At 37.1% G+C, this 27,858-nt stretch overlaps 1 protein-coding gene across 1 annotated transcript; it reads left to right on the top strand.

The window, feature by feature from the left end:
* SEPT14 (septin 14) lies at nt 106-27,858 on the top strand. Its single transcript, XM_005697744.2, has 10 exons — nt 106-164; nt 1,591-1,656; nt 12,045-12,165; nt 12,520-12,715; nt 16,222-16,408; nt 17,569-17,730; nt 21,731-21,827; nt 24,372-24,540; nt 25,887-26,019; nt 27,191-27,858. The coding sequence occupies exons 2-10, from the start codon at nt 1,606-1,608 to the stop codon at nt 27,368-27,370; spliced, it is 1,296 nt and encodes a 431-aa protein (XP_005697801.2). The 5' UTR covers nt 106-164; nt 1,591-1,605; the 3' UTR covers nt 27,371-27,858.

Genomic DNA, 27,858 nt, shown 5'->3' with positions numbered 1-27,858 from the left:
TGCTTAGAAATCAGCACAATGTGCTCTCCTGTACCTCTCCTCCCTCATTCCAAATTGTTGCAAAGACAGAGACTATTAAGTCCACGAGTGGGGACAGTGGAGAGAACACCAGCTTCAGAGTCAGTTCAGACCTGTGTCTGCAACAGAGCTGCAATCTTGAGCAAGTAAGTCCCTTAATTTTCCTGATTCTGAATTTTCTCTTTTGGCATATGGCGATGAAAAAATATATATCTCATATTTACGCTGGGGATTAAAATAAAGGCATATAAGCATCCAGCACCATGCTAGGTGCATAATAAGTGCTTCGTAAATGAGAGCTATCATTAATTTAGTTCCATGTCCATGGGACTCATTTAGGTTTTTAGAAGATCTGCTTTCCCAGTTTTCCTTCAATAAGTACTCTCTTAACACCTCAGCCTCTGCTGATAAGATGCTATGGAAAGTTAAGTAATTAAGAGTGTCCTTCTGGTTCTTTTAGCACTTTTTAAGAGGAATGGGAGGGTGGGTGAGATAGGGATATAGGCTTAAGAGACAGAACATAGTATGTATAAGTTGCTCAGTCGTGTCAGAGTCTTTGAGACCCCGTGAACTATACAGTCCATGGAATTCTCTAGGCCAGAATATTGGTAGCCTTTCCCTTCTCCAGGGGATCTTCCAACACAGTATGTATAAAATAAATAAGCGACAAGGATATATTGTACAGCACAGGAAAATATAGCCATTATTTTGCAATAAGTTTAAATGGGGTAGAGTCTATAAAAATACTGAATCACTATCGTATACTTGAAAATATATAATACTGTAAATTAACTGTGGGCTTCCCTGATAGTTCAGATGATAAAGAATCTGCCTGCAATGTAGGAGACCCTGAGTTGGGAAGATCTTCTGGAGAAGAGAATGGCTACCCACTCCTGTACTCTTGTCTGGAGAATCCCATGGACAGAGGAGGCTGGCGGGTTACAGTCCATGGTGACTACACTAAAAAAAAAAAAAGGAGAAAGAAAAGCAAAATTCCCTATTTCCATTTTTCATGACTAGAGAGTCGTTTAAAAAAGAATGAACTGTGTCCTTTTGGTTTCAAAATGGAGTTTACCTTTCTTTAGATGCTTTTTGTGTGTTCAAGATTAAATGTATTACTGTATAAGTTGAATGTTATATATAATATTCTTTATTATATAGAAGCCTAACTAGAAAAATAACCATAATTTAAAACAGTTCAATAGTATGGACTGAAAGCCGAAATCTGGGATAATGTCTATATTGGATTCTCTTCAGTTCAATTCAGTTCAGTCAGTCGTGTCCCACTCTGCAACCCCATGAATTGCAGCACGCCAGGCCTCCCTGTCCATCACCAACTCCCAGAGTTCACTCAGACTCATGTCTATCGAGTCAGTGATGCCATCCAGCCATCTCATCCTCTGTCGTCCCCTTCTCCTCCTGCCCCCAATCCCTCCCAGCATCAGTCTTTTCCAGTGAGTCAGCTCTTCTCATGAGGTGGCCAAAGTACTAGAGATTATCTTATTGATGTAAATTATATTGTAGGAATGTAGCCTTTTCATCTTTTTAAGGTTTTTGTTTCTTTGTTTTCAGCTCCTTCAGTCTGACATGGCAGAAAAACCATGTCCCTCCACACAAATATCTGATGAAGAAGATACAGTTGAGTATATCTTTCAAAGAGAACTGTTCGTTGTGTACTTTAACAAGATTGTGTATTTTCAAAATATTGATTCAGTAAACTAATAGAGACCTAGCTGATAAAGGCTTATCTTTCTTATTTTGGGGCATGAATTAACTTTCATGCTGATTGGACGTAATCATTCCTCTATCAGTGGACATTTAGGTTGCTTCCATGTCCTGGCTATTGTAAATAGTGCAATGAACATTGGGGTGCGTTATCCTTTCAGATCATGTTTTTCTCTGGATATAGGCCCAGGAGTGGGATTGCCGGGTCATATGGTGTTCTATTTCTAGTTTTTTAAGGAGCCTGCACACTGTTCTCCGTAATAGCCATATTGATGTACATTCCCACCAGCAGTACTGGAGGGTTCCCTTCCCTCCACACCCTCTCCAGCATTTATCGTTTGTGGATTTTTTGATGATAGTCATTCTGGCTGGCATGAGGTGATATTGTATTTTTGATTTGCATTTCTCTAATAATTAGCACTGTTGAACATCTTTTCGTGTGCCTCTTGGCCATCTGTATGTCTTCCTTGGAGAAATGTCTGTTTAGATCTGCCTGTTTTTGGATTGGGTTGTTTGTTTTGATTCTGTTAGACATCACAAACTCTTTGTAAATTTTGGAGACTAATCCATTGTCAGTCATATCATTTGCAAATATTTTCTTCCAATCTGCGAGTTGTCTTTTTGTTTTGTTTATTGTTTCCTTTGCTGTGTAAAAGTACTTGAGTTTAGGTAGGTCCCTTTTTTTTTTTTTTTTGCTTTTATTTCCATTATTCTGGGAGAGCAATCAAAAAAGATATTGCTGTAATTGATGTAAGAGAATGTTCTGCCTATGTTTTCCTCTAAGAGTTTTACAGTGTCCAGTCTCACATTTAAAGCCTTTAATCCCTTTTGAGCTTACTTTTGTGTATGGTGTTGAAGAATGATAAAAATTCATTTTTTTACATGTAGCTGTCCAGTTTTCCCAGCACCACTTATCGAAGAGACTGTCTTTCCTACATTGTGTAGTATTGCCTCTTTTGTCATAGATTGTGAAGCTGTGAAAGTCGCTGAACTATGTCCGACTCTTTGAGACCCAGGAATTTTCCAGGCTAGAATACTGAAGTGGGTGGCCTTTCCCTTCTCCAGGCGATCTTCCCAACCCAGGGATTTAATCCAGGTCTCCCGCATTGCAGGAGGATTCTTTATCAGCTGAGCCGCAAGGAAAGCCCAAGAATATTGGAGTGGGTAGCCTATCCCTTCTCCAGAGGATCTTCCCAACCCAGGAATAAAACCAGGGTCTCCTGCATTGCAGGCGGATTCTTAACCAACTGAACTCTCAGGGAAGCCTTGTCACAGATTAATTGACCATTAATCTATGACCAGGTGCATGGGTTTATTTCTGGGTTCTGATTGGAGTTAAATATCAATGAAGGTTTAAATAATTGTTGTATACTCTTGCATCTGCAGACTTTTAATGTATTTATTTAATTTATTTATTTGGCTGCAGTGGGTCTTAGCTGCAGCAGGCAGGATCTTTAGTTGCAGCATGTGGGATCTAGTTCCCCAACCAGGGATTAAACCCAGGCCCCCTGCATTGGGAGCATGCAGTCTTAGCCACTGGACACCCAGGGAAGTCTTGCAGACATTTTTAGTAGTTCAAAAGACTATTCCAGTTCTTTTAGGGGGGAGGGCTCTTTTTTAAAATTTATTTTTCAGTGCAGTTCAATTCAGTCATTCAGTTGTGTCCGACTCTGCGACCCCATGAATCACAGCACGCCAGGCCTCCTTGTCCATCACCAACTCCCGGAGTTCACTCAGACTCACGTCCATCGAGTCAGTGATGCCATCCAGCCATCTCATCCTCTGTCATCCCCTTCTCCTCCTGCCCCCAATCCCTCCCAGCATCAGAGTCTTTTCCAGTGAGTCAACTCTTCTCATGAGGTGGCCAAAGTACTGGAGTTTCAGCTTTAGCATCATTCCTTCCAAAGAACACCCAGGATTGATCTCCTTTAGAATGGACTGGTTGGATCTCCTTTGCAGTCCAAGGGACTCTCAAGAGTCTTCTCCAACACCATAGTTCAAAAGCATGAATTCTTCGGTGCTCAGCTTTCTTCACAGTCCAACTCTCACATCCATACATGACCACTTGAAAATCCATAGACTTGACTATGGACATTTGTTGGCAAAGTAATATCTCTGCTTTTCAATATGCTATCTAGATTGGTCATAACTTTTCTTCCAAGGAGTAAGCGTCTTTTAATTTCATGGCTGCAAACACCATCTGCAGTGATTCTGGAGCCCCCCAAAATAAAGTCTGACACTGTTTCCACTGTTTCCCCATCTATTTCCATGAAGTGATGGGACCAGATGCCATGATCTTCTGAGTGTTGAGCTTTAAGCCAGTTTTTTAACTCTCTTCTTTCACTTTCATCAAGAGGCTTTTTAGCTCCTCTTCACTTTCTGCCATAAGGGTGGTGTCATCTGCATATCTGAGGTTATTGATATTTCTCCCAACAATCTTGATTCCAGCTTGTGCTTCTTCCAGCCCAGCATTTCTCATGATGTACTCTGCTTATAAGTTAAATAAGCAGGGTGACAGTATACAGCCTTGATGTACTCCTTTTCCTATTTGGAACCAGTTAGGTACTGATAATAAATAATTTTTAAATGAAGTTATTTTAGAAAATGGCATGGTGGCTGCTTTTTAATTACTTTACTGAGTGGGAAATTGAACCAAGTTCAATTTTAAGATGAGCCTCTCTACTAGGGAAAACATAGTACCTCACATAAAAGTTTGCACTAAAAGAGAGTAGCACATCTGAATGAGTGAAAAATGGGTTTTAGAACTGTCTTTGGCAGGAGGAGAAGGGGACGACAGAGGATGAGATGGTTGGATGGCATCACTGACTCAATGGACATGAGTTTGGGTGGATTCCAGGAGTTGGTGATGGACAGGGAGGCCTGGCGTGCTGCAGTTCATGGAGTCAGACGCGACTGAGTGACTGAACTGAACTGAACTTGGTCAAAACATCTAATAGATTCATGAGTACTGAGCTACATTAAGTAGTGGTTGCTTATGTGTGAATAATGGTTCTCTTGATGTTTCCCTCCAAACATGCATGTTTTTCCTAGATCTTAGTTTAAATCAAACTATTATATTTGTTTACACTGTCATCATCTTGGATTGAGGTATGGTGCACAGAGCTTCTCCATACGGTGTACCAGATCGGGGTGTTGGGTGCAGTGGTCTGAGCCAGGAGCTCTAATCCTCTGCATTTGGCCCCCTTAGGCAAGCAAAACTAGACTAAGCACAAAAGAAGAGGACATCTTATTTGATTACCTAGATTCCATCTTACTTTTCCTGGAGACCCTAGTGGGCTTTGCTGGTGTCAAAACTGACTATTGTCAGAGTCCTATCTCAGTGACTAAACCACTGGCTTATGCCCATTCCATTTTATCTTTGGCCTCTCTGAGGCATTAAATCACAGTGAGTGCTCCTTTGTTAACGTGTCATTAAAACAATAACATTTTAGAATAGGCGGATCCCCAAGGTCAATTAGTCAAACTTTAATCTGATATATAAATGTTTGCTACAAACACTTTAACAAGTAACCTTTCGACCTTTTTTTGAACCCCTTACAATTGGCAACTTAGTTTATTCTCCCTTTTGAAATTAAAAATACCATTCTCACATTATTAAAAGAAAAATTCAAACAGTAGGAAAGAGAAAATTCTCTTCTCAATCTAGCTTTTTAAAGGCAATAACTAGTCTAATCTTTTGACAACTTTTTATGTCAGTACGTACAGATCAATCTTATTCTTTTTAACAGCTCTATCCTTGTACTGTTGTAAATACTTTTCTTCAATAACCAGTCCCCTATTGGTAGCTATAAGGTAATTTCTGGTTTTGTTTTTGTTTTGTTATTCTATACAATACTGCTTTGAATATGCGTCTACATACCTTTTTATGTACATGATGAAATATTTTCCTAGAAATAAAATTGTTGCATCAGATAGTATATGCCATTTAAACTGATAGTAATTATCAAAATGCTCTATAAAGTTATGTTTACACTCCAGCCACCAACATATGAAGATGCCTGGTATTTCTCTCTTAAATTGGAATTCAAGGCTCAAGTAGATCCATTTAATTTTTGCATAAATTTAATTATGAGAAAATCTTTCTCATATATTGTATAAAATTAGTCCTTTGGAATTTGTCCCCTTTTGCCATTCCCTTGAATGCCACAAAATAATGTAATCCTTTTTCCATAGGACAGTCTTCATGTGTTTTCAGATCTGTCCCTCTAAAATGCTTCTTTTGCTCACCTTCAAATATTCAGTTTATTACATAATTTTTTAGAAATTGAGATATCATTGACATATACTATTGGATTAGTTTTGAGTGTGCAACATAATGATTTGATGTTGTATATGTTATATACGTTAGTCGCTCAGTCATGTCCGACTCTTTACAACCCCATGGACTGTAGCCCACTAGACTCTGGGATTCTCCAGGCAAGAGTACTGGAGTGGATTGCTGTTCCGTTCTCCAGAGGATCTTCCCGACCCAGGGATTGAACCCTGATCTTCATTGCAGGCAGATTCTTAACCCTTTGAGGTACAGGGAAGTCCTTATTGCAGGACAGCTACCATAATAGGTTAGTTAGCATCCATTACCACATGCTGTTCCATCTCTTCTCTTCTCACATAATGTTTTGAATTCTGTTATTCACCTAGTCAGTCTCCTTTGGATTCCTGTCTTCATTTCCCTCTCTCTCCTCTCTTTCCCCTTTTCTTCCTCTCATTCTCGCTTCCTCTTTTCCTTCTTTCTTCTCGCCCCTTTCCTTCCAGGCTGTTTACAATGAGCACCAAAAATGCACCAGAAACTATGCAAAATGTGAGATGATGTGCAGTGCTCTAGTGTCCTGCTTAGATAGAAGATGAATTTCCAAAGACAGTTCCGGCAGAGATAAGTTCACTGCCCATCCTTTATCTGGATACGCTGGCCACCCTAGGGTTTTTTTCTCTACAGTTATATTACAATGTTAAATTTTTACCGTTATAATCATCTGAGTTTCTTGCTTCTTCTTCCTCTTTATGCTTGTATCAAACTTCACTTGCCATTAAGCCATGGATTGTAAATGCAACATGATGTGTTTAATTCTTTTGGATTTTCCCATAGTTTTCTCATCTGTCACAATATTTTTATAGTTTGACTCTATATTGATTCTTTTTTCTGTTTTCCTGTCTGGTCATTCTTCATCTTCTTTTTAGGCTTCTCTTTTCACCTTCTGAAAGTGGGCATTTTCCCATGTCTCATTCTTGTTCTTTTTAATCTTTTTTCAAGCCTCCATTGTGCTCAAATATATATAATCGCCTTCAGGGTATTTCTATATTTTCTTTAGAATTAAAATTTCAAAATTCAAACTTACCTTGTTCTCACACAAAAATGTACTAACTTCGCTTTCTGATTTTCCTATTACTGGTCATAGTATCGGAGAAGGCAATGGCAACCCACTCCAGTACTCTTATTGGTCAAGTTCTTTTGATTTTTTTTTCCCCAGCAAGCCTCTTCGTTTTCTATATTTTTCATTCACACTAGTAATTTTATTACCATTCACTTTAGAAAAATGGATTTATTTCTGGCTGCATTGCTGTCTTCATCACTACACGTGGGCTTTCTCTAGCTGCGGGGAGCTGGGGCTGCTCTCCAGCTGTGGTGCATGAGCTTCTCATTGTGGTGGTTTCTCTTGTTGTGGAGCACAGGCTCTAGGCACAGGGCTTCGGTAGATACAATGCACAGGCTCAGTGGTTTAAAAGCATAAAGAGGAAGAAATAGTTTAAAAGCATGAACAGGAAGAAGCAAGTGGCATACGGGCTTAGCTGCCCTGAGGCATGCGGGATATTCCTTGACCAGGGATCGATCCTGTGTCCCCTGCATTGGTGGGTGGATTCTGAATCACCAGACCACAAGGGAAGCCCTACCACTCACTTTTACGAGGGAAGGTCTTCCCAACCCATGGCTCTAGTTTCCTCTCCAGCCCACTTTGCGTGCTAGTGCCTCGCTCATCTTTTTGAAATGTTTCTTCCTTCTTTTATTCTCTGACTCCAACCTCCAGCCACTGCCCATTACTAATTCGATAAAATCCATATTCCTTAGCCGCATATCCAAAGACTCCCTATTGTTAGGGCCCTTTTTATATTTTAAGTCTTCCAATTTAAGTCTTTTTCTTCAGTTTTCCCAATTTAAGTCTTTTCCTTAAGGTAGGCAAGTTCTTTACAACACAAGGACAAATAGTACATTGTTCATTTGCCATATTTCTCTCCTGCTCATAATATCTACTTCCTCTGTACAAATCTTATCCTATTTTCAAGAGTCAACCTGTCAACTTTTAAAATTATTTTTAACTACTCCACGTTAACAGTCATCTGTCGCAGAGTCGGACACGACTGAAGCGACTTAGCAGCAGCAGCAGCATCCTTCTTCCAATTCCTATATTTTTAAATTGACTTTTCTAAAATTTTGGTACTTAGTATGATATTGATAAATATTTTAATTTTTTCTGCATGGCTTTTATTCTCCTTGAAATTATCTGCTCTTCATAAATAAAACTCTCTGACTTATAGAACATTAGAGTGTGAAAGAATTTTAAGCTCACCTGGTCAAATGTTCTCATTGTATAGAACAGAAAACAGGCATCAGTGACTGTCCCAAAGGCTCACAATGACTAATGACTTTTTATTCAGCTACCTTTCCCCATATGACTGGGGAAAAAGCTCATTGATTACAGGGTAAACATCAGGGCTTCTCAGAGCTTGTAGAGTCCTTTGTAATTTACAGACTTTGCACGCAGTATCCCATTTTCTAGATGTAGTCTGTATGTCCTTGCTATCATGAGAGATTAAAATAATGTATGGTTAGCATTTCAGCTTCACTTGAATGCATATGAAATAATCCTTTTCATGGTAGGTTAAACCTTATATTTTCATATACTTACCTTATGTATACCTTATATACCTTCTTAATTTGCTTTACTGTGGATGATGCAAAGGTGAAATCAGGAAAGAGATTTGCATGATCATAAATGCCAAATTAGTAGAACCTGAAGTATTGAAGTTTTCTATATAAATTATATCGAATTTTATAAAAATATATATTATAAAAAAGAACTTTCAGCCTAACAGAAGACATTTTGTTAAGTAATTATGATGATTCAGAACTTTGCGTGTTCTGTTTGTTCTGTGAGTAAAACCTCAGTGCTAATAAGGCCAAGGTTTCTGTCTTTTCCTGATAAGAAAATGGGCTATATTTTGTTCTATGGACATTTTGATCTGGTACCTCCCTGAGTTGCAGTTTTTAAAATGAGTGAAGCCTATCACAAGGGAGTCTAGGACGGAGAGGACAATAGAGCATCCAAATCTGTTATTGTTTCATATCACCTTCAGATTTTATGGGTCAGAATGTTCTCTTTGAATAGAGAACTCAGAATTTGCCACTTATATTAAACCCCACTAAGAGCACAAATAGTAACAAATTAAAATTTTTTTCTTATTTGATCGTATTTTCAGTTTAGTATTGCTCAATATGCTGGCTTTAAATATAAAAATCCCTATGGAATTTTTATTAATTAATCCTTGGTTGATTGGAACTGGGTCCTATCCATACCCTTCATTGTTCATTTAGCATCCCATGGACGGAGGAGCCTGGTAGGCTGCAGTCCATGGGGTCGCTAAGAGTCGAACACGACTGAGCGACTTCACTTTCAGTTTTCACTTTCCACTTTCATGCATTGGAGAAGGAAATGGCAACCCACTCCAGCGTTCTTGCCTGGAGAATCCCAGGGATGGAGGAGCCTGCTGGGCTGCCGTCTATGGGGTTGCACAGAGTTGGACACGACTGAAGTGATGCAGCAGCAGCAATTCAACTAAAGCTGAGTGCTGAAGTATTGTTACTTTTGAACTATGGTGTTGGAGAAGACTCTTGAGAGTCCCTTAGACTGCAAGGAGATCCAACCAGTCCATCCTAAAGAAAATCAGTCCTAAATATTCATTGGAAGGACTGATGCTGAAGCTGAAACTCCAATATTTTGACTACTGATGTGAAGAACTGGCTCATTGGAAAAGACCCTGGTGTTGGGAAAGATTGAAAGCAGGAGGAGAAGGAGACATTAGAGGATGAGATGGTTGGATGGCATCACTGATGCAATTAACATGAGTTTGAGTAGGCTCCGGGAGTTGATTTTGGACAGGGAAAGCCTAGTATGCTGCAGTCCATGGGGTCACAAAGAGTCGGACATGGCTGAACGACTGAACTGAACTGAATTGAATTCAGCTAATAACTTTTGTGTATCATCATCTTTTGTGTATTCTAAAATTACCTATTGGGAATTCCCTGGTGGTCCAGTAGTTAAGAATCCACACTTCCAATGCAAGGGGTATGGGTCCAATCCCTGGTCAGGAAATGAGATCCCACATGCCAAGTGATGTGGCCAAAAATAAAATAAAATAGCCCATCACTTAATCCGTTATATCCATCTTTTTCTGTAGATTCTTAAACATGTTCATCATAGTTATAGTGTTTATCTGCCAATTCCTCATTGTGTGGGTGTTTCTATTGATTGTGTTTGTCCTTGGTTGTGAGAGAGATTCTTTTCTGCTTCTTCATATCTAGTAATTTTGATTATACATTGTAGAAAGTCTAAATTCTATTATTATATTTCTCTAAAGAGTAGTGAATTTGTTTTAGCAGTTAGATTACTAGCAAGTCATTTGGACCCTGTTGAGTCACAGTATTCTTTGTAAAGGTGGGTTTATCTTCGCTGTACCCTTCGGCTTGGGAGTAACTGTTTAACTTAGAACATAATCCTTGATCCTATAGCAAGTCCTTTTACAAATTTAAATTAAAAATTCAAAGTGTTTATCTAAAGTGTTGATCAAACTTGTCTAACTGGAAAGAAGCTTAAACTCCAAACTCTGTCCCCTTGTGTCTTCCCAGTACCACTGCTAAGATAGAAGCTCAGCATTTTTAGAATACCACTTCCTCTCTCAGTTTCTACTGGGCTCTTTACAGTCACGCCTGCACGTATGGAGTGAGACTCAGCCAAGTGTTCTAAAGTCTGCAAATTTGGGTCTCCCCATGCTGTGGCTTGCTCTTCCAAGATTTCTTTCTCTGTATCCTGGTATTTTGGCAGCCCCAAATTCGAGATTTCCCAGCTCAAAATTGTTGCTCTCTGCTTGACCGCTACGTTTCAAGTTTCTCATTTACTGGGGAGTTGCTTCATGGGAGTACGTGGATAAATCTAGTTTCACCTATTATGCTAACTTGTTTCCACAATTTGATTTATTCTTGTTTCTGCCTCCTTTTCTTTCTGTTCCGGTGCCTTGAAACAGTTATTCTTGTTGTTAATGCAAGGAAAGCTAAAATGCTGTTAAGTTACTCTGCTATCACCAAAAGTTAGGCATGTACACACAATTTTATATTTTACTCTTTAAAGAGTTTCATATATTTTTCAATTTATTAAAGCATTTTTATAAATATCTGTAATGACTGAAGAATGCCCCAGTGTGTATGTGAATAAATATATTATCATTTACTTGGATATTCTATTACAAGGAGTCATATATTTAGATGTTAGAGAGCTACAGCAAACACTTTTCTGCATAAAGCATTTGTGAAAATTTCTAGTTGTTTGGGAGAGAGATTTCCAGGGCTGAGACTAGTATAGATTAATAAGCCTTCTTTGAATTATTTTCCACTTTTAAAAATAATCAATTGGTAAATTTATGTATAATAAATTATAATAAATACATTATTAATGGATTTCTGGGTTTCTAGGTTTGTGGATTCCTTTAACAACATGATACAACACAAGTTCTCAGAGGCATATCACAAATATGAAGTCAAAGTTTTTAGTTACTTTTTAAAAAATTCAAATAAAGTTTGATTTCCTTGCATGTATTAACATATACTGGATCTTCTGAATATATTACCAAACTGAAATAGAATGAAACAATGTTGTTTTCTTTTTTCCACAAAAATAATTTATTATTGTAGAGTAACATACTGGGCTTTCTTGTGGTATGTCTTTAATTTCCTACTTTTAAACTTAGAAACATAGTCTATTTGTGTGTGAACAGAGATAGTCATTATTTATAAAAATAATGACAAAAATCTATATTTCTGGTTGTGATCTCTCCTTGTAAATTTACTTCATTTGCATTTTGTCTGAAGTATGATAATCAAAAGATATTTAATCATTTGAATGATCATATGAAATGATATCATTTCTCAAATAATCATTTCCATTTCTTTGACATATTAATATAGTCATTGTCAAGTGATATCTTCTACTAATCAAAATATTGTTTTTTTCTTTAAGCAAAAAGAAGATAATATACGTTGCTTAAATATGCTTGGCCATTTTGGTTTCGATTGTTTGGCTCATCAGCTGGTGGACAGATCTGTTCAACAAGGATTCGTTTTTAATATTCTTTGTGTGGGTAAGTGCCAAACCCCTCCCATGAATTATTTCTTAATTGTTCATTTCAAATTATTTTAAGCGGCATAACACTGGTGCTGTTTCTTTAAGACTATGTCTTTGTGTTTGTATTGGTTTGCATTTTCTTAGCAGTGTTAGTTCGACATTTTTTCTCTGTTTCAGTGCTCTTCAAAATCTGACACACCTTTGTGTATTTTATGTTTCCATATTATGTTAATGATGGATGGAGTCAGAAGTATCATATATATTTCAAGGATATTCTAGTCTTTGAAGTATTTGGGACCATTCTAGGGAGGGGACAGGGTGTCACTTCACAGATATCTTATGCCCCTATGATGTATCTGTTTCCATACAGGGGAAACTGGAATTGGAAAATCAACCTTGATTGACACACTGTTCAATACTAATTTGAAAGACAAAAAATCTTCACATTTTTACTCAAGTGTTGGACTTAAAATTCAGACATATGAACTCCAGGAAAACAATGTTCAGTTGAAATTAACTGTTGTGAAAACAGTGGGCTATGGTGATCAAATAAACAAGGAAGCCAGGTGGGTGTTTTCTTATTTTAATTTTAAAAGTTATTGTTATTTCAAGGAATTTGCTTTTTTTCTCCATATATTAAAAAGTAATATTCTTCTAGAATATATGTAAAATTGAATCACTTTGCTGTATAGTGGTAATTAGAACAACACTATAAATCAACTATACTTCAATTAAAAAGTAATAAAGTGGGTTTATTATAGATGGCATGTAGTTGGATTTTTTTTTTAATCCATTCAGCCACTCTTTGTCTTTTGATTGGGGAGTTTACTCCTTTCAAATGGGCTTCCCTGGTAGCTCAGCTGTTAAAAAATCTGCCTATAATACAGGAGACCTCAGTTTGATTCCTGGGTTGGGAAGATCCCCTGGAGAAGGGAAAGGCAACTCACGTCAGTATTCCAGCCTGGAGAATTCAGGGTCTCAAAGAGTCAGATGCGACTTTCACTTTTCATTCTTTTCAAATAATTATATATAGTATATACTCTATAGTATATAGAAATACATGTGAGTAATTATTCACAAGGAATGACTTACTATTATTATTTTGCTATATGTTTTCTGTCTATCTTGTAGTTCCCTTGTTCCTCATCTCCTCTTTTTAGTTTCTTTGTATTTTGTTGATTTTTGTAGTGATGTCTTTTCTTCCTTTCTCTTTTTCTTTTATGTATCTTTTATAGGTACTTTCTTTGTGGTTATCATGAGGTTTATAGAAAGCATTTTATAACAGTTTATTTAAGCTTATAACAACTTCAATCACTTGCACAATTTTACAGTTTTACGTGTTCTTCACTTTTGATATCAAACTTCATATTTTTATGTTATTCATCCATTAAAAGATTTTATTTATACTTTTTTCTTTTTACTTCTATGTTACAGGTAAAAGTGATTAACATACCTTTTTCATTATAGTGTTACAATATTCCCTATTTGTCTGTATTTACCTTTATTGACCTCTACCATTGAGTTTTATACTCCTGTGTGCTTTTGTGTTACTATAACGAGTCCACTTGCTTCAACTTGAATAACTCCCCTTAGCGTTTCTTTTCAGGTAGATCTAGTAGCATTTCTTTTAAGGCAAATTTAGTGGTGATGAACTTCCTCAGTATTGATTTGTCTGGGAAGCATTTTTTTTTTCTTTCATTTCTAAAAGGCAGTTGGTAGGTTTTTTTCTTTTTATCACTTTGACTGTATTATCCCGTTCTTTTCTAGCCTACAAATTTTATGCTGAGAAATTGGCTCATTGTCTTATGGGGGCTCCCTTATATGTGATGAGTTGCTTTTCTGTTGCTGCTGGCAAAATTTGCTTTTTGTCCTTGACTTTTTAAAAAGAAATTTTATTGGAGTGTAGCTGTTTTACAACGATGCCTTTGGGTCTATTGTGCAGCAAAGTGAATCAGCCACACACATCCATGTGCTGTGTGCTCATTTGCTCAGTCATGTCTCACTCTTTCCGACCCATGGACTGCAGCCCACCAGGTTCCTCTGTTCATGGAATTTTCCAGGCAAGAATACTGGAGTGGATTGCCATTTCCTACTCCAGCGCATATATACACCCCCTCTTTTCTGGATTTCCTTCCTATTTAGGTCACCACAGAGCACTGAAGAGGGTTCCCTGTGCTAGACAGTAGATTCTCATTAGTTATCCATTTTATACATAGTAGTGTATATATGTCCATCTCAATCTCCCAGTTCATCCCACCCCTCCATTTCCCCCCTTGGTGTCCATATATTTGTTCTCTACGTCTGTGTCTCTATTTCTGATTTGCAAATAAATTCATCTGTACCATTTTTCTAGATTCCAAATATATGTGTTAATACACAATATTTGTTTTTCTCTTTCTGACTTACTTCACTGTATGACAGTCTCTAGGTCCATCCACTCCTCTGCAAATGGCACAATTTGTTTTTTTTTATGGCTGAGTAATGTTCCATTATATATATATATGGCACATCTTTGCCCGTTCCTCTGTTGATGAACATTTAGGTGGCTTCCATGTCTTGGCTATTGTATATAGTGCTGCAGTGAACACTGGGGTGCGTGTATCTTTTGGAATTATGGTTTTCTCTGGGTATATGCCCAGGAGTGGGATTGTTGGGTCGTATGGTAGTTCTATTTTTAGATTTTTAAAGCAACCTCCATACTATTCTCCATACTGGCTGTATCAGTTTACATTCCCTCCAACAGTATAAGAGGATTCCCTTTTTTCCACACCCTATCCAGAATTCATTGCTTGTAGATTTCTAAATGATGGCCATTCTGACCGGTGTAAGGTGATACCTCATTGATTTGCATTTCTCTAATAATTAGTGATGCTGAGCATCTTTTCATGTGTTTTTGATCATCTGTATGTATTCTTTGGAGAAATGTTTACTTAGTTCTTCTACCCATTTTTTGATTGGGTTGTTTGTTGTTTTGATATTGAGCTACATGAGCTGTTTGCATATTTTGGAGATTGACCCCTTGTCAGATGCTTCATTTGCAAATATTTTCTCCCATTCTGAGAGTTGTCTTTTTTTGTCTTGTTTATGGTTTCCTTCGCTGTGCAAAAGTTTTTAAGTTTAATTAGGTCCTCTTTGTTTATTTTCATTACTTTAGTTGGTGGGTCTAAAAAGATCTTGCTGCAATTTCTGTCAAAGAGTGTTCTGCCTATGTTTTCCTCTGAGAGTTTTATAGTGTCTGACTTACACTTAAGAATGCATTGAGCTGTATACCCACCACCTCAGCTGGGACCTTGAACAGTTGTATCACATCCAAAAATTGTCTTGTGCTTTAGTCAGTTTATCTTTGTGCTGATACCATGCTGTAGTAATTAGTTTAGCTTCACAGTAAGTCCTAATATAGGAAGAATATATCTTCTTCATTTTTTTTTCCAGTATGTCTTGAGCATTCTTGGTTCTTTGCACTTATATATACGTATACATACAAAACACTTGGATTCTAATTGGGACTGCATTGAACTGAGAGAGCATTTTGCCTTTTCTGTAAACAGTGGGTCCTTACAAAAATTATTCATTTTTGACTGTGCAGTATCTTCCTTGCTGCTCATGGGCTTTCACTAGTTGTGACAAGTGGGGGTTACTCTTCCTTGCAGGTCACAGGCTTCTTGTGGTGGTGGCTTCTCTTGTGGTGGAGCATGGGCTCTAGGCATGTGGGCTCAGTAGTCACAACACTCGGACTCAATAGTTGCAGAACCCTGGCCCTAGAGTGTGGGCTCACCAGTGCACAAGGTTAGCTGACCCTCAGCGTGTGGAATCTCCCTTGATCAGGAATCTAACCCGTGTCTCCCGCATTGGTAAGCAGATTCTTCACCACTGTACCACCAGTCAAGTCCAATAATGGGCCTTCTTATTGGTTTATAATTGTTATCTTTGTAAGGACGTGTTATGAACATTTTAATTGCTGGGGCAAGCTAGTGAGTGCACATATTCACTATATAGTAAATGATAAAATCACAGATGTCAGATTATATTAATCTGTTATGTTAAATGTTTGAATAATCTTTTTTTTTTCCAGCTACCAGCCAATTGTTGACTACCTAGATGCTCAGTTTGAGTCCTATCTTCAAGAAGAATTGAAAATTAAACGTTCCTTAGGTGACTACCATGATTCCCGCGTCCATGTGTGCCTTTACTTCATTTCACCTACAGGACATTCTCTGAAGTCTCTTGATATATTAACCATGAAGAACATTGACAGCAAGGTGCGTTTGGTAAATCCATCAGCCTATCAAGATTTGATACTTATTTTGAAACAATACAAATCTTGAACTTCCCTAGTGGTCCAGTAGTTAAGAATCCATCTGTGGGTGCAGAGGGCATGGATTTGATTTCTAGTCCGGGAAGATCCCATATGCCATGGGGTAACTAAGCCCGTGTGCCACAACTACTGAACCTAAGAAACAGTGCAGATCTTGAAAGCATTTGCACTCAAGAACTTGACTTCCCCAGTGGCTCAGATGGTAAAGAGTCTGCCTTCAGTGCGGAAGACCAGCTTCGATTCCTGGGTTGGGAAGATCCCCTGGAGCAGGAAATGACAACCCACTCTAGTATCCTTGCCTGGAAAATTCCATGGATGGAGGAGCCTAGCAGGCTACAGTCCATGGGGTCACAAAGAGTCAGACACAACTGAGTGACTTCACATATATATCATTTTTTCTGTTAATCTTTAAAGCATTTGTGTTAGTTTTCTACAGATACCATTACAAAATGGTGATGTTAAATCACTTAGTGATTTAACAATAGAAAGTGGTTTAAGCAATAGACATTTATTTTCTTACAGTTCCAGAAAGTGTCACCAAGTTTTTTTTTTTCTGAAAACTCTCAGTTCAGGAAGTAGATGGCCACTTTCTCACTGTCACCTCACATGATCTTTTGTTTGTACACACATGTGATGTCTCTGTGTGTCCAAGTTTCCTGTTTTTATGAGGACACTGGTGGAACTGGGTTAATGCTATTTTAATGGCCTTAGATGATGCAAATGAATGATAAGTAGAAGGAAAAAGTTGATCTGTTCTACAATGTTGATGAAAAGTCTCTTCTGACATTTAATACTCAATTGAATAAGAAATTAAATTGATCATACTTCATTTTGCTACTTACATTTTACCAAACCCAGATGCATTGGAAGTGTAAGAAAATTTGAGAAGAGAAAAAACTGAGCCTTCTAAACTTGATTTCTGATTAAAGTTTAATCTTCAAAAATACTGATGATTTTGGAAAGCAATTTTATGAAGAAGTCATGAAGCTAGGGGTTATTTGGTTACAAAAACGTGTTGTCAGATATTGTGAGGTTTTCACTGTAAAAACAACATTTAATAATTAATTCTCAATGGTGAGTTTTTCTTTTTTTCTTTCTTAATAGGTGAACATTATACCAGTGATTGCCAAAGCAGATGCAATTTCTAAAAGTGATTTACAGACATTTAAGTGTAAGATAATGAATGAATTGATTAGTAATGGCATCCAGATATATCAGTTCCAAACAGATGATGAAACTAGCACTCACATGAACTCCTCGATGAATGTAAGCTTCTAACTATTGAATCTCAATTCTATTTGACGGGGGGAATGAAAATATAATTTATAAGTAACCTTATTAGCAATACAGAAAAAACTGGAAAACACCCTGATGGTGGGAAAGATTGAGGGCAAGAGGAGAAGGGGGCGACTGAGGATGAGATGATTGGATGGCATCACTGACTCAGTGGACATGAGTTTGAGCAAACTCCAGGAGATAGTGAAGGGAAAGAGTCGGACATGACTTAGCAGCTGAACAACAATGTTAGTGATATAGTGTCACTTTTATCTGGCAAAGAGACTATAAATAAGGTATATTTCCCCAAAATCCAGTGTGGGAAAATGGTTCTTTTTCTTGATTTTGAAAAATATTTGCTGAGAATCAATTATTTTAAGAAGCATTTTATTCTTTAAGAAATCCTTTTAGAAAGATATAGTTCACATACCATATGACTCACCCATGAAAGTATACAATTTAATGATTTTTAGTCTGTTCACAATGTGTGCAACCACCTCCGCAACCAAACTGAGAACATTTTTATTATATAATAGAAATAGAAATATTATCTCAAAAAGAAGCCCCATACTCTTTAGCTTTTCTCCCCTACTGCCTGTCGGCCTTCCTCTCCACCAGCCCTAGGAAACCGCTAATCAACATCTTTCTCTTCAGATTCTTCTGTTCTGGATATCATATGAATGGAATTATGTAGTATTTGGTCTTTTCATGCTTTAATTGGCTATTAGTATGTCTTCTCAGGGGAAAAATTTACTCAGATCCTTTGTGCATTTTTAAATGAGCTCTTTTTTTTTTTTTTTAATTGAGTTGTTAGAGCTCTTTATGTATTCTAGATACCGGTTGCTTATGAGATATATGATTTGCAATTATTTCCCCCTAATCTATTAGTCATTTTTTCATTTTATTTCTGGTGTCCTTTGAAACATGAGCTTTTAAAAAATATTGATGAAGTCCAATTTATTTATTTTAGTTGTTACTTGTGCTTTTGATGTCATATCTAAGACTGTTTTGTCAAATCCAAGGTAATAAAGATTTTCTTATGTTTCCTTCTTAGAGGTTTTAAAATTGTGGTAAAATATACATCGAATGAAGTTTACCAACTTAAACTTTTAATTTTTTTTAATTAAAAAAGTTTTTAATGTTTTTGATGTGGACCATTTAAAAAGTCTTTACTGAATTTGTTATGGTTCTGTTTTATGTTTTGGTTTTTTTGGGCTGTGAGGCATGTGGGATCTTAGCTCCATGACCTGGGGTCAAACTTGCAACCCCTGCTTTCGAAGGCAAAGTCTTAACCACTGGAATGCCAGGGAAGTCCCCAACCTAAATCGTTTCGAAGTTCACAGTTGAGTGGCATTATCTGTTCATAGTATAGCTGCTATCATCGCCACCAACTATATCCACAGAACTTTTTTCATCTTGAAAAACTGAGGCTCTGCAATAAATAATAATTCCCTGTCATTCCTTCCATCAACTTTATGAATTTGACTACTCAAAGTTCTTCTAGTAGATAGAATTATATAATATTTGTCCTTTCCTACCTGTACAAATATTTCTTTGAGTCTCTGCTTTCAATTCCCTTGGGCCAATTCTTGTCTGTGCCAAGAAGTGGAGTTGCTGGCTTGTATGATACTTGTAGGTTTAATTTCTTGAGGAACCGCCATACTTTTTTCCATAGTGGCTTCACTTATTTTTGCATTCCCACAAAAAGTGCACAAGGTTTCCAGTTTATCCACATTCATACCAACACTTGTTATTTTCTATTCTTTTTTAAATGATAGCTTATCTTAATGGATATGAGTTGCTATTGCACTGTGGTGTTTTTTTTGTGTGTGTGTAGTCATCTTTATTATAGTTTGTGAGTACTGACATGGATTTCTTTATTAAGACATGTAGATTGTTATGGGCAGCTGCTTTCTGCTTTTACTTGAGAATGGTAAAGAAGCCAATATTAGTGTCATTACATCAAGTTTTCACCTGATAGGAAACCTGAGCAGGTCTCTTGGGTCTTCTAGGTCACTGTTATACTGTCCCCAGACCTGCCTGCACCCAAGTGTCTCTGGAATTCCCTATACATTTTGAAAGGCACTTGGGCAACAGAGCACTATTTCTCTGCTTGTTTTTAAGGTGCAATTCCTGGGTTAAATATTGTGCATATACATCTCATAACTGCCCAGGCTTATCTTCTAAATGATGCATTGCTCATTTCACAAATCTCCCTGCCAAACAAAGGACCCCAGAACATTGTGTTAATCTCAAAGAAGTCAGGTGAGGCTCTTCTCTCCTCAAATCAAGTTATTTGAAATCCCAAATGAAAAGCTAGTGCCAAAGCGCAAAACAGTAGCCTTTCCTGAAAAGCTGCATTGTGATTAAAAAAAAAAAAATTTATTTATATATTTCTCTGTTGGCCGTGCTGGATCTTCCTGTTGCAGCACATGAGCTCGAGGTGCTTCAGTAGTTGTGGCAAAAGGGGCTTTGTTGCTCCGCGGCATGTGGGGTCTTCCTTGACCAGGAGTCAACCCTATCCCTTGCATTGGCAGGAAGATTCTTTACCACTGGACCACCAGGGAAGACCTGCCCTTTTTTAAAAATGGGTTGTTTGCTTTGATAGTGAGTTGTATGAGCTGTTCATATATTTTAGGTAGTAGCTCCTAATTAGATATGTCATTTCCAAATATTTTCTTCCATTCCGTAGGTTGGCTTTTCATTTTTTGACAGTTTCTTTTACTGTGCAAAAGGTTTTGAGTTAAATTAGGTCCCATTTGTTTAGTTTTGCTTTTGTATCTTTTGCCTGAGAAGAAAGATCTAAAAACTATTGTGACCACTTATGTCAGTGTTCTGCCTAGAGTTTCCTTTTAGGAGTTTCATGGTTTCTGGTCTTACATTTAGGTCTTTAACTCATTTTGTATTTATCTTTGTATATCTTATGAGAAAAATTCAAACTTCATTCCTTTACATATTAACTGGGTAGTTGTCATGTAGTTATCCCAGCACCACTTATTGAAGAGAGACTGTCTTTTCCCATCGTATATTTTCCCCTCTGTTGTCGTAGATTAATTGGCCATGTGTGTGTAATTTTATTTCTGGGTTCTCTGTTCTGTTCCACTGATCTGTGTGTCTCTTTGTGCTAGCACCATACTATTTTGATACTGTAGTTTTATAGTATAGTCTGAAGTTAAAAAGTGTGATACTTACAGTTTTATTCTTTTTTCCTCAAGATTGCTTTGGCTATCTGAGCTCTTTTGCAATACCATACAATTTTATTATGCATTATGTAACAATTCCATTAGTTTTGTGGAAAATGTCATGTGTATTTTGATAGGGATTACATTAAATCTGTAGATTACTCTGAATAGTATGAACATTTTAACTTTATTAATTCTTCCAATCCATGAACATGGTATGTTTTTTCACTAATTTGTGTCATCTTCATATCCTTCATCAGTGTCTGATATTTTTCAGAATATTGGTTTTTCATCTTGTCTTTTAAGCCAAATTCTAGGTATTTTATTCATTTTGATGCAATTTTAAATGGATTGTTTTCTTGATTTCTCTTTTTGATAGTTTGTTATTAGTAAATAGAAAAGCAACATGTAGAAATTTGTGTGTTAACCTTTATTCTTCAACTTTATTGAATTCATTTTTCATTTTTAGTGATTTTTTTGGTAGAGACTTAAAGTTTTCTGTATATAGTATCATATCATCTGCAAATACTGACAGTTTTACTTTTTCCCTTCCAACTTGGATACCTTTTGTTTATTTTTGTTGTCTGACTGCTGTGGCTTAGACTTCTAATATTATGTTAAATAGAAGTGGGATCTCACAAAATCTGCACGTATTTAATGCTAAGTCATAAAATCTGAGGCAGGATAAATCACTTGTTTGAATAAACTTATGTATTCTTGTCTCTGTTATTTCCATAACAGAAATAAGAGTAACAGAGTAAGTCATATTGGTATAAGAAAATATGATGAAATTCATTTTTACTTTCTAGAGCCTCTTACCTTTTGCTGTAGTAGGAAGTACGGATGAAGTGAAAGTTGGAAAAAGGACAGTCAGAGGACGTCAGTACCCCTGGGGAATTTTACAAGGTAAGCATAACAAACCTCCATGAGAAGGCTTGCTCTGGAGTGATTATGCTTAAATACATATGATTATAAAATTATGTAAAATATAACTATAAATATATAAAACAAAATATTTTAACTTGAATCAATATTGGTAACTCTCATTAAACAGCAAATTAACAGTTACTGATAAGGAGCACAGATTCTGTTTCATTTGAGATAGTGATTATTTTGACTATAATTTATTCCATGGGGATTTTAAATTAAGAAACTGAGCAGAACCTTCTCATTTACCTCAGTCTGCCATATGCAGATTATCTCTGTGGTGCTAAACCATCATATTCAGAATGCTGAAAAGTTCTGTGAACAAAAGAACTTTGAACAATATGGAAGCATAAATATTGGTACTTGAAACATGTTATAAAAGTTCATTGCTACCCAATTTATAAAGCACTTTTAAGTGGTTACTAGTAAAAGGGATGGTAAACTATTTCAAAAATAAAGTAATATAATTTATTTTTGGATAAATTATACCTAGACATTTATATTCAGAGAAGGCAATGGCATCCCACTCCAGTACTCTTGCCTGGAAAATCTCATGGACGGAGGAGCCTGGAAGGCTGCAGTCCATGGGGTCGCTGAGGGTTAGACATAACTGAGAGACTTCACTTTCACTTTTTACTTTCATGCATTGGAGAAGGAAATGGCAACCCACTCCAATGTTCTTGCCTGGAGAATCCCAGGGACGGGGGAGCCTAGTGGGCTGCCGTCTATGGGGTCACACAGAGTCGGATATGACTGAAGTGACTTAGCAGCAGTAGCAGACATTTATATTAGTTATCTAGCATCATGATAAATTAGAATATTGTCATAACAGTCATTTATTATCTGATTCATATACTTGTGATACTAATTATTGAGGACTGGATTATCTCTATCTGTAGAGATAATGTTCCAAATGTTATTTTCAATTAATGTATTATAAAATTTTCAATTTATTAAATGTACATAAAGACAACATATTTTAATGAATATTATATTTGGTTACAATATCATACCCAATACCCAAAATATTGTGATCAGTCTTTTGGATATGACATGCACAGGAGAGAGCCATGTGAATTTATTGAGTGATTTTGAAAAGTGACTAATTCATTCTCATACATATGGTATACAAATATGATTTAATAACTACATTATGTACAATTGTTAAGGCCTTTACGTTAGCAGGATTTAATTAAATTACTTAGTTTAGTGAAATTATCTTCTTTAAAAGAAGATCATTTATAGTTTATTTATAGACCAGGAAATTTGCTTTAAGTTTGTTAACCAGAGACTAAATAGGAAACAGTGAAATAATATGTTACATTATATTAGTATATAGCATCAGTTCATCAGTTCATTTGAAAAATACTAAATTATTAAAGAAAACTTATGCTATATAAGGAGAAGGCAATGGCAACCCACTCCAGTACTCTTACCTGGAAAATCCCATGGACGGAGGATTCTGGTGGGCTGCAGTCCATGGGGTCCCTAGGAGTCGGACACGACTGAGCGACTTCACTTTCACTTTTCACTTTCATGCATTGGAGAAGGAAATGGCAACCCACTCCAGTGTTCTTGCCTGGAGAATCCCAGGGACAGGGGAGCCTGGTGGCCTGCCGTCTATGGGGTCGCACAGAGTCGGACACCACTGAAGTGACTTAGCAGCAGCATGCTATATGAGTTTCAAAACCACAAAATTAAAAGACTCTTGCTCCTTGGAAGAAAAGCTATGACCAACCTAGACAGCATATTAAAAAGCAGAGATATCACTTTGCTGACAAAAGTCCATATAGTCAAAGCTATGTATACATTCTATACATTCCATTAGTCATGTATGGATGTGAGAGTTGGGCCATAAAGAAGACTGAGTGCCAAAGAATTGATGCTTTCAAATTGTGGTGTTGGAGAGAACTCTCGAGAGTTCCTTGGACTACAAGGAGATCAAATCAGTTAATTCTAAAGGAAATCAGTCCTGAATATTCATTGGAAGGACTAATGCTGAGGCTGAAGCTCCAATATTTTGGCTACGTGATGAGAAGAGCCAACTCATTGAGAAGAGTCTTTTCCTCATTGGAAAAGACCTTGATGTTGGGAAAGATTGAAAGCAGGAGGACAGGGGACAACAGAGGATGAGATGGTTGTATGGCATCACCAATTCAATGGACGTGAGTTTGAGCAAGTTCCGGGAGACAGTGAAGGACAGAGAGGCCTGGTATGCTGCAATCCATGGGGTCCCAAAGAGTCAGACACAACTGAGCGGCTGAACTGAACTGATGCTATATGCTAATATAATGTAACATAGTATTTCACTGTTTCCTATTTAGTCTCTGGCTAATAAGTTTAAAGCAAATTTCCTGGTCTATAAGTAAACTATACCTATAATTGACATGTACCATATAAGCATAGTTACATGGTTAAAAGATTTATAGCTATTATTCAGAATGCTCTAAGCTCATTCAAGAATACTTATTGAGTGATAAGGATTGATAATAAGCTTTGTGGCTTTATTATTTTTCTGCCTAGTGGAAAATGAAAACCACTGTGACTTTGTTAAGCTCCGGGATATCCTTCTTTGTACAAATATGGAAGACTTGAAAGAACAGACTCACGCTTGGCACTATGAACGTTACAGGCGCAACAGACTTCACATAATGGGATTTACTGATATGGGTCCAAATAACCAGCCAGTTAGGTGAGTGGAGATTTCTCTTGAACAAGATGATAGGTGACTTGGAAATCCCCTACAACCGTGAGATGTGATTATTTTGCAATGAGAATAGCTCTGCTTCTCATGTTCTGGGCCGACTGAATCTTGTGGTTTTTCATTATCTTCAGACCTCAATGGAGGGTTAGTAGGAGCAACATAATGCAAGGGCTCATTTATATGCCTCCAATATGTACATGTCCCTGGAGGAGGGCATGGCAACCTACTTCATTATTCTTGCCTGGAGAGTCCCATGGACGGACATGACTGAGCAATTAAGCACACACAATATGTACTTGTACTGAAACCCTCCATGTCAGTCCCAAAGAGAGAATTTTTTATAGGCAAAATTTGGGAGGGAGGACTGTAGGGTGTGTACTCTCCCCTTATTCGTTGGTGGTGAGGTAACAAGATGGTGTTCAATCATCAGCCTTCTGGTTACAGCCAGTCTGGGGTCCATATGCTTGTGCTCAGCCTGAAGTTATCATCCTCCACCTGGGTAGGCGCCGTGGTTCCTGTAGAACTCAGAGATCTGTTCTGGTGTCTTGGCTGTTGTGAATAGCGCTGCTATGAGCACAGGGGTCCAGGTATCTTTTTAAATTATAGTTTTGTTCTGGCATATGCCCAAGAATGGGATTGCTGGATCATATAGCAACACTATTTTCAGTTTTTAGGGGGAGTGTCTATACTGTTTTCCACAGTGGCTCTTCCACTGTACATTTCCACCAGCAGTGAAGTTGTTTTTTTTTTTTTTCTCACACCCTCTCCAGCATTTGTTATTTGTATATTTTTTCATAATGGCCTTTCTGACTGATGTGAGGTGGCACCCCATTATAGTTTTGATTTGCATTTCTCTAATAATTAGAAATGAAAGTGAAAGTGAAGTTGCTCAGTCATGTTCGACTCTTTGCGACCCCATGGACTAACCTATCAGGCTCCTCTGTCCATGGGATGTTCCAGGCAATAGTACTGGAGTGAATTGCCATTTCCTTCTCCAGTGGATCTTCCCGACCCAGGGATCGAACCCAGGTCTCCCGCATTGTAGACAGACACTTTACCGTCTGAGCCACCAAATGCTGAGCATCTTTTCATGTGCCTAATGGCTATCTGTATATCTTTTTTGGAGAAATGTTTATTTAGGTCTTCTGCTTGTATTTCATTTGGGTTGTTTGGTATTTCCTTTTCAAGTTATAGGAGTTGTTTATATTGGGTTGGCCAAAAAGTTCATTTGGGTTTTTCCATACAATGTTACATATTATTAATATACAATATATATTTTTATATGTTTATTTATATTAACATTTTAATATAAGAGCACACACATCTCTTTTTAGTTTTCAAGAGATCTATGAAGCCAAAAGGCAGGAGCTCTTGGAGCAATGTCAGAGGGAAGAAGAAGAGCTGAAACAGAAGTTTATGCAGCGAGTAAAGGAGAAAGAAACAGCATTTAAAGAAGCTGAAAAAGAGGCAAGTCCTGCTAGTTTGATATAATCCATATTCGAGTTTAGGTGTCCTATTAAATTGAGGGTTTTCATCTCAAGAGTTTAGATGATTTTGTTGAAGGATACTTTCTATTCTTCAAAAAGTAGCTATTTACCATGTAAGTTTTGGATGCAGCCTTTAAAAAAATGATTGCCTGTAATCTTATTTTTCCTAGAGCATTTAGACAATCAGCTTTTTTGAATTTTTTTAAACTGAAGTATAAATTGACTTACAATATTATATCAGTTTTGGGTATACAACATTGAGTCAATATTGTTATACATTAAATACCATCTGTCGATGAGGAGGGCATGGCATCCCACTCAATATTCTTGCCTGGAGAATCCCATGGACAGAGGAGCCTGGCGGGCTATAGTTCAGAGGGTTACACAGAATCAGACACGGCTGAAGCGACTTAGCATGCATGCATGCACCATTTATCAGCAGAGAAAGTTATTACAATATTATTCACTGTATTCTGCATGCCATACATTACATCCCCATGACTTATTATTTTATAACTGGAAGTTTGTATCCTTTAATCTTCTTCACCTGTTTCATTCATCCCTCTCCTCTGGCAACCAACAGTTTGTTCTCTGTATCTATGAGTGTGTTTCTGTTTCCTTATGTTTATTCATTTGAATTGTTTTCTTTAGATTCTCTGTATAAGTGAAATCATATGGTGTTTATCCTTCTCTTTCTTATCTATTATCTACCTCTGACTTATTTTACTTAGCATAATACCCTCCAGGTCCTTTCATGTTGTCTCAAAAGGCAAGGTCTCTCTCTCTCTCTTTTTTTTTTTTTTAAATGGGTAATGTTCCATCGTATGTATGTATATGTATACATATAGCATATTTAAGTAAAAAGTTTTCTCAGTGATTTTGGTATCATTTATAAATACCACAGTCTCACATCCCCAGCCTTTCCAGTCATTCTTCTTGCCCTTGTATGTAGATGCTCATTTGCCCTTGGGTCTGAAAATGTATTTACCAGTGATATGACTCCAGCAGAGATACTTATTGAGACTACTATTAAGATCAAGTGCTATTCTAATGATTAGGGTAGGTTTGATAATCAGAAGGAAAAGAAACATGTTCCTGGGGATGTGCCCCCATAGGGTGCTCTAAGTCACAACTGCGGGTTTGTTTCACAGCTACAGGACAAGTTTGAACATCTTAAGAAGATGCAACAAGAGGAGACAACGAGACTTGAAGAGGAGAGGAGACAATTGGAAGAAGAAATCCTAGCATTTTATAAAATGAAGGCCTCCTCTGGAACCTTGCAGAGTCAGGTGTGTACCAGTATAAAGAAGGACAAAGAGCGTAAGAAATAATCCTTTACCATTCTGTGTGTGGTAGAGCCCTTTCACTCTCTCGCTCATCCTTCTGTGAGATTTTCCTCATAGCACTTAATTCTGATTGAAATTATGCTGTTTTAAAATTTGTTTACTTGCTGTGTATTTCCTCTCCCTAGAAGGTGAGCTCCTTGAGAACACATACCTTGATCATCTTGTTAGATGCTCTATCATCAGGGTTTAGAACTAGAGTAGCCCAGAATTCGTGCTCAATAAATATTTGCTAAAATGAAAGAAGATCAAAGATGTATGTAGCACAGTGTAAAAGTGTTGATTTGTGGAAATTCTCTTACCATAGCCCTACCTGTGACTCTGGTGACCAAGTATATGTATTATTTCATATCTAATAGAAGTAGGGGATTTGTTGGCATGCAGTATTACAAAAAGCGAATCCTTATGCTCATATTCCTTATAAAATTCTACTGATAAGAATTTCTTGATAGTTTTTATTAAATAAAATGCTGTTT

The sequence above is a fragment of the Capra hircus genome, chromosome 25 (genome assembly GCF_001704415.2).
Source record: "Capra hircus breed San Clemente chromosome 25, ASM170441v1, whole genome shotgun sequence".
Lineage (NCBI taxonomy): Eukaryota > Metazoa > Chordata > Mammalia > Artiodactyla > Bovidae > Capra > Capra hircus.
Note: the sequence above shows the minus strand (reverse complement) of the source record. Positions and strands in the feature narration are given on the sequence as shown.

What these genes read in the sequence shown, in the direction of transcription:
- SEPT14 (XM_005697744.2), top strand. Translation starts at nt 1,606, where the DNA reads ATGGCAGAAAAACCATGTCCCTCCACACAAATATCTGATGAAGAAGAT. An exon ending in TTTTAATATTCTTTGTGTGG is followed by an intron (nt 12,166 to 12,519) that starts GTAAGTGCCAAA and finishes GTTTCCATACAG; the next exon opens with GGGAAACTGGAATTGGAAAA. An exon ending in ACATGAACTCCTCGATGAAT is followed by an intron (nt 17,731 to 21,730) that starts GTAAGCTTCTAA and finishes TTTACTTTCTAG; the next exon opens with AGCCTCTTACCTTTTGCTGT.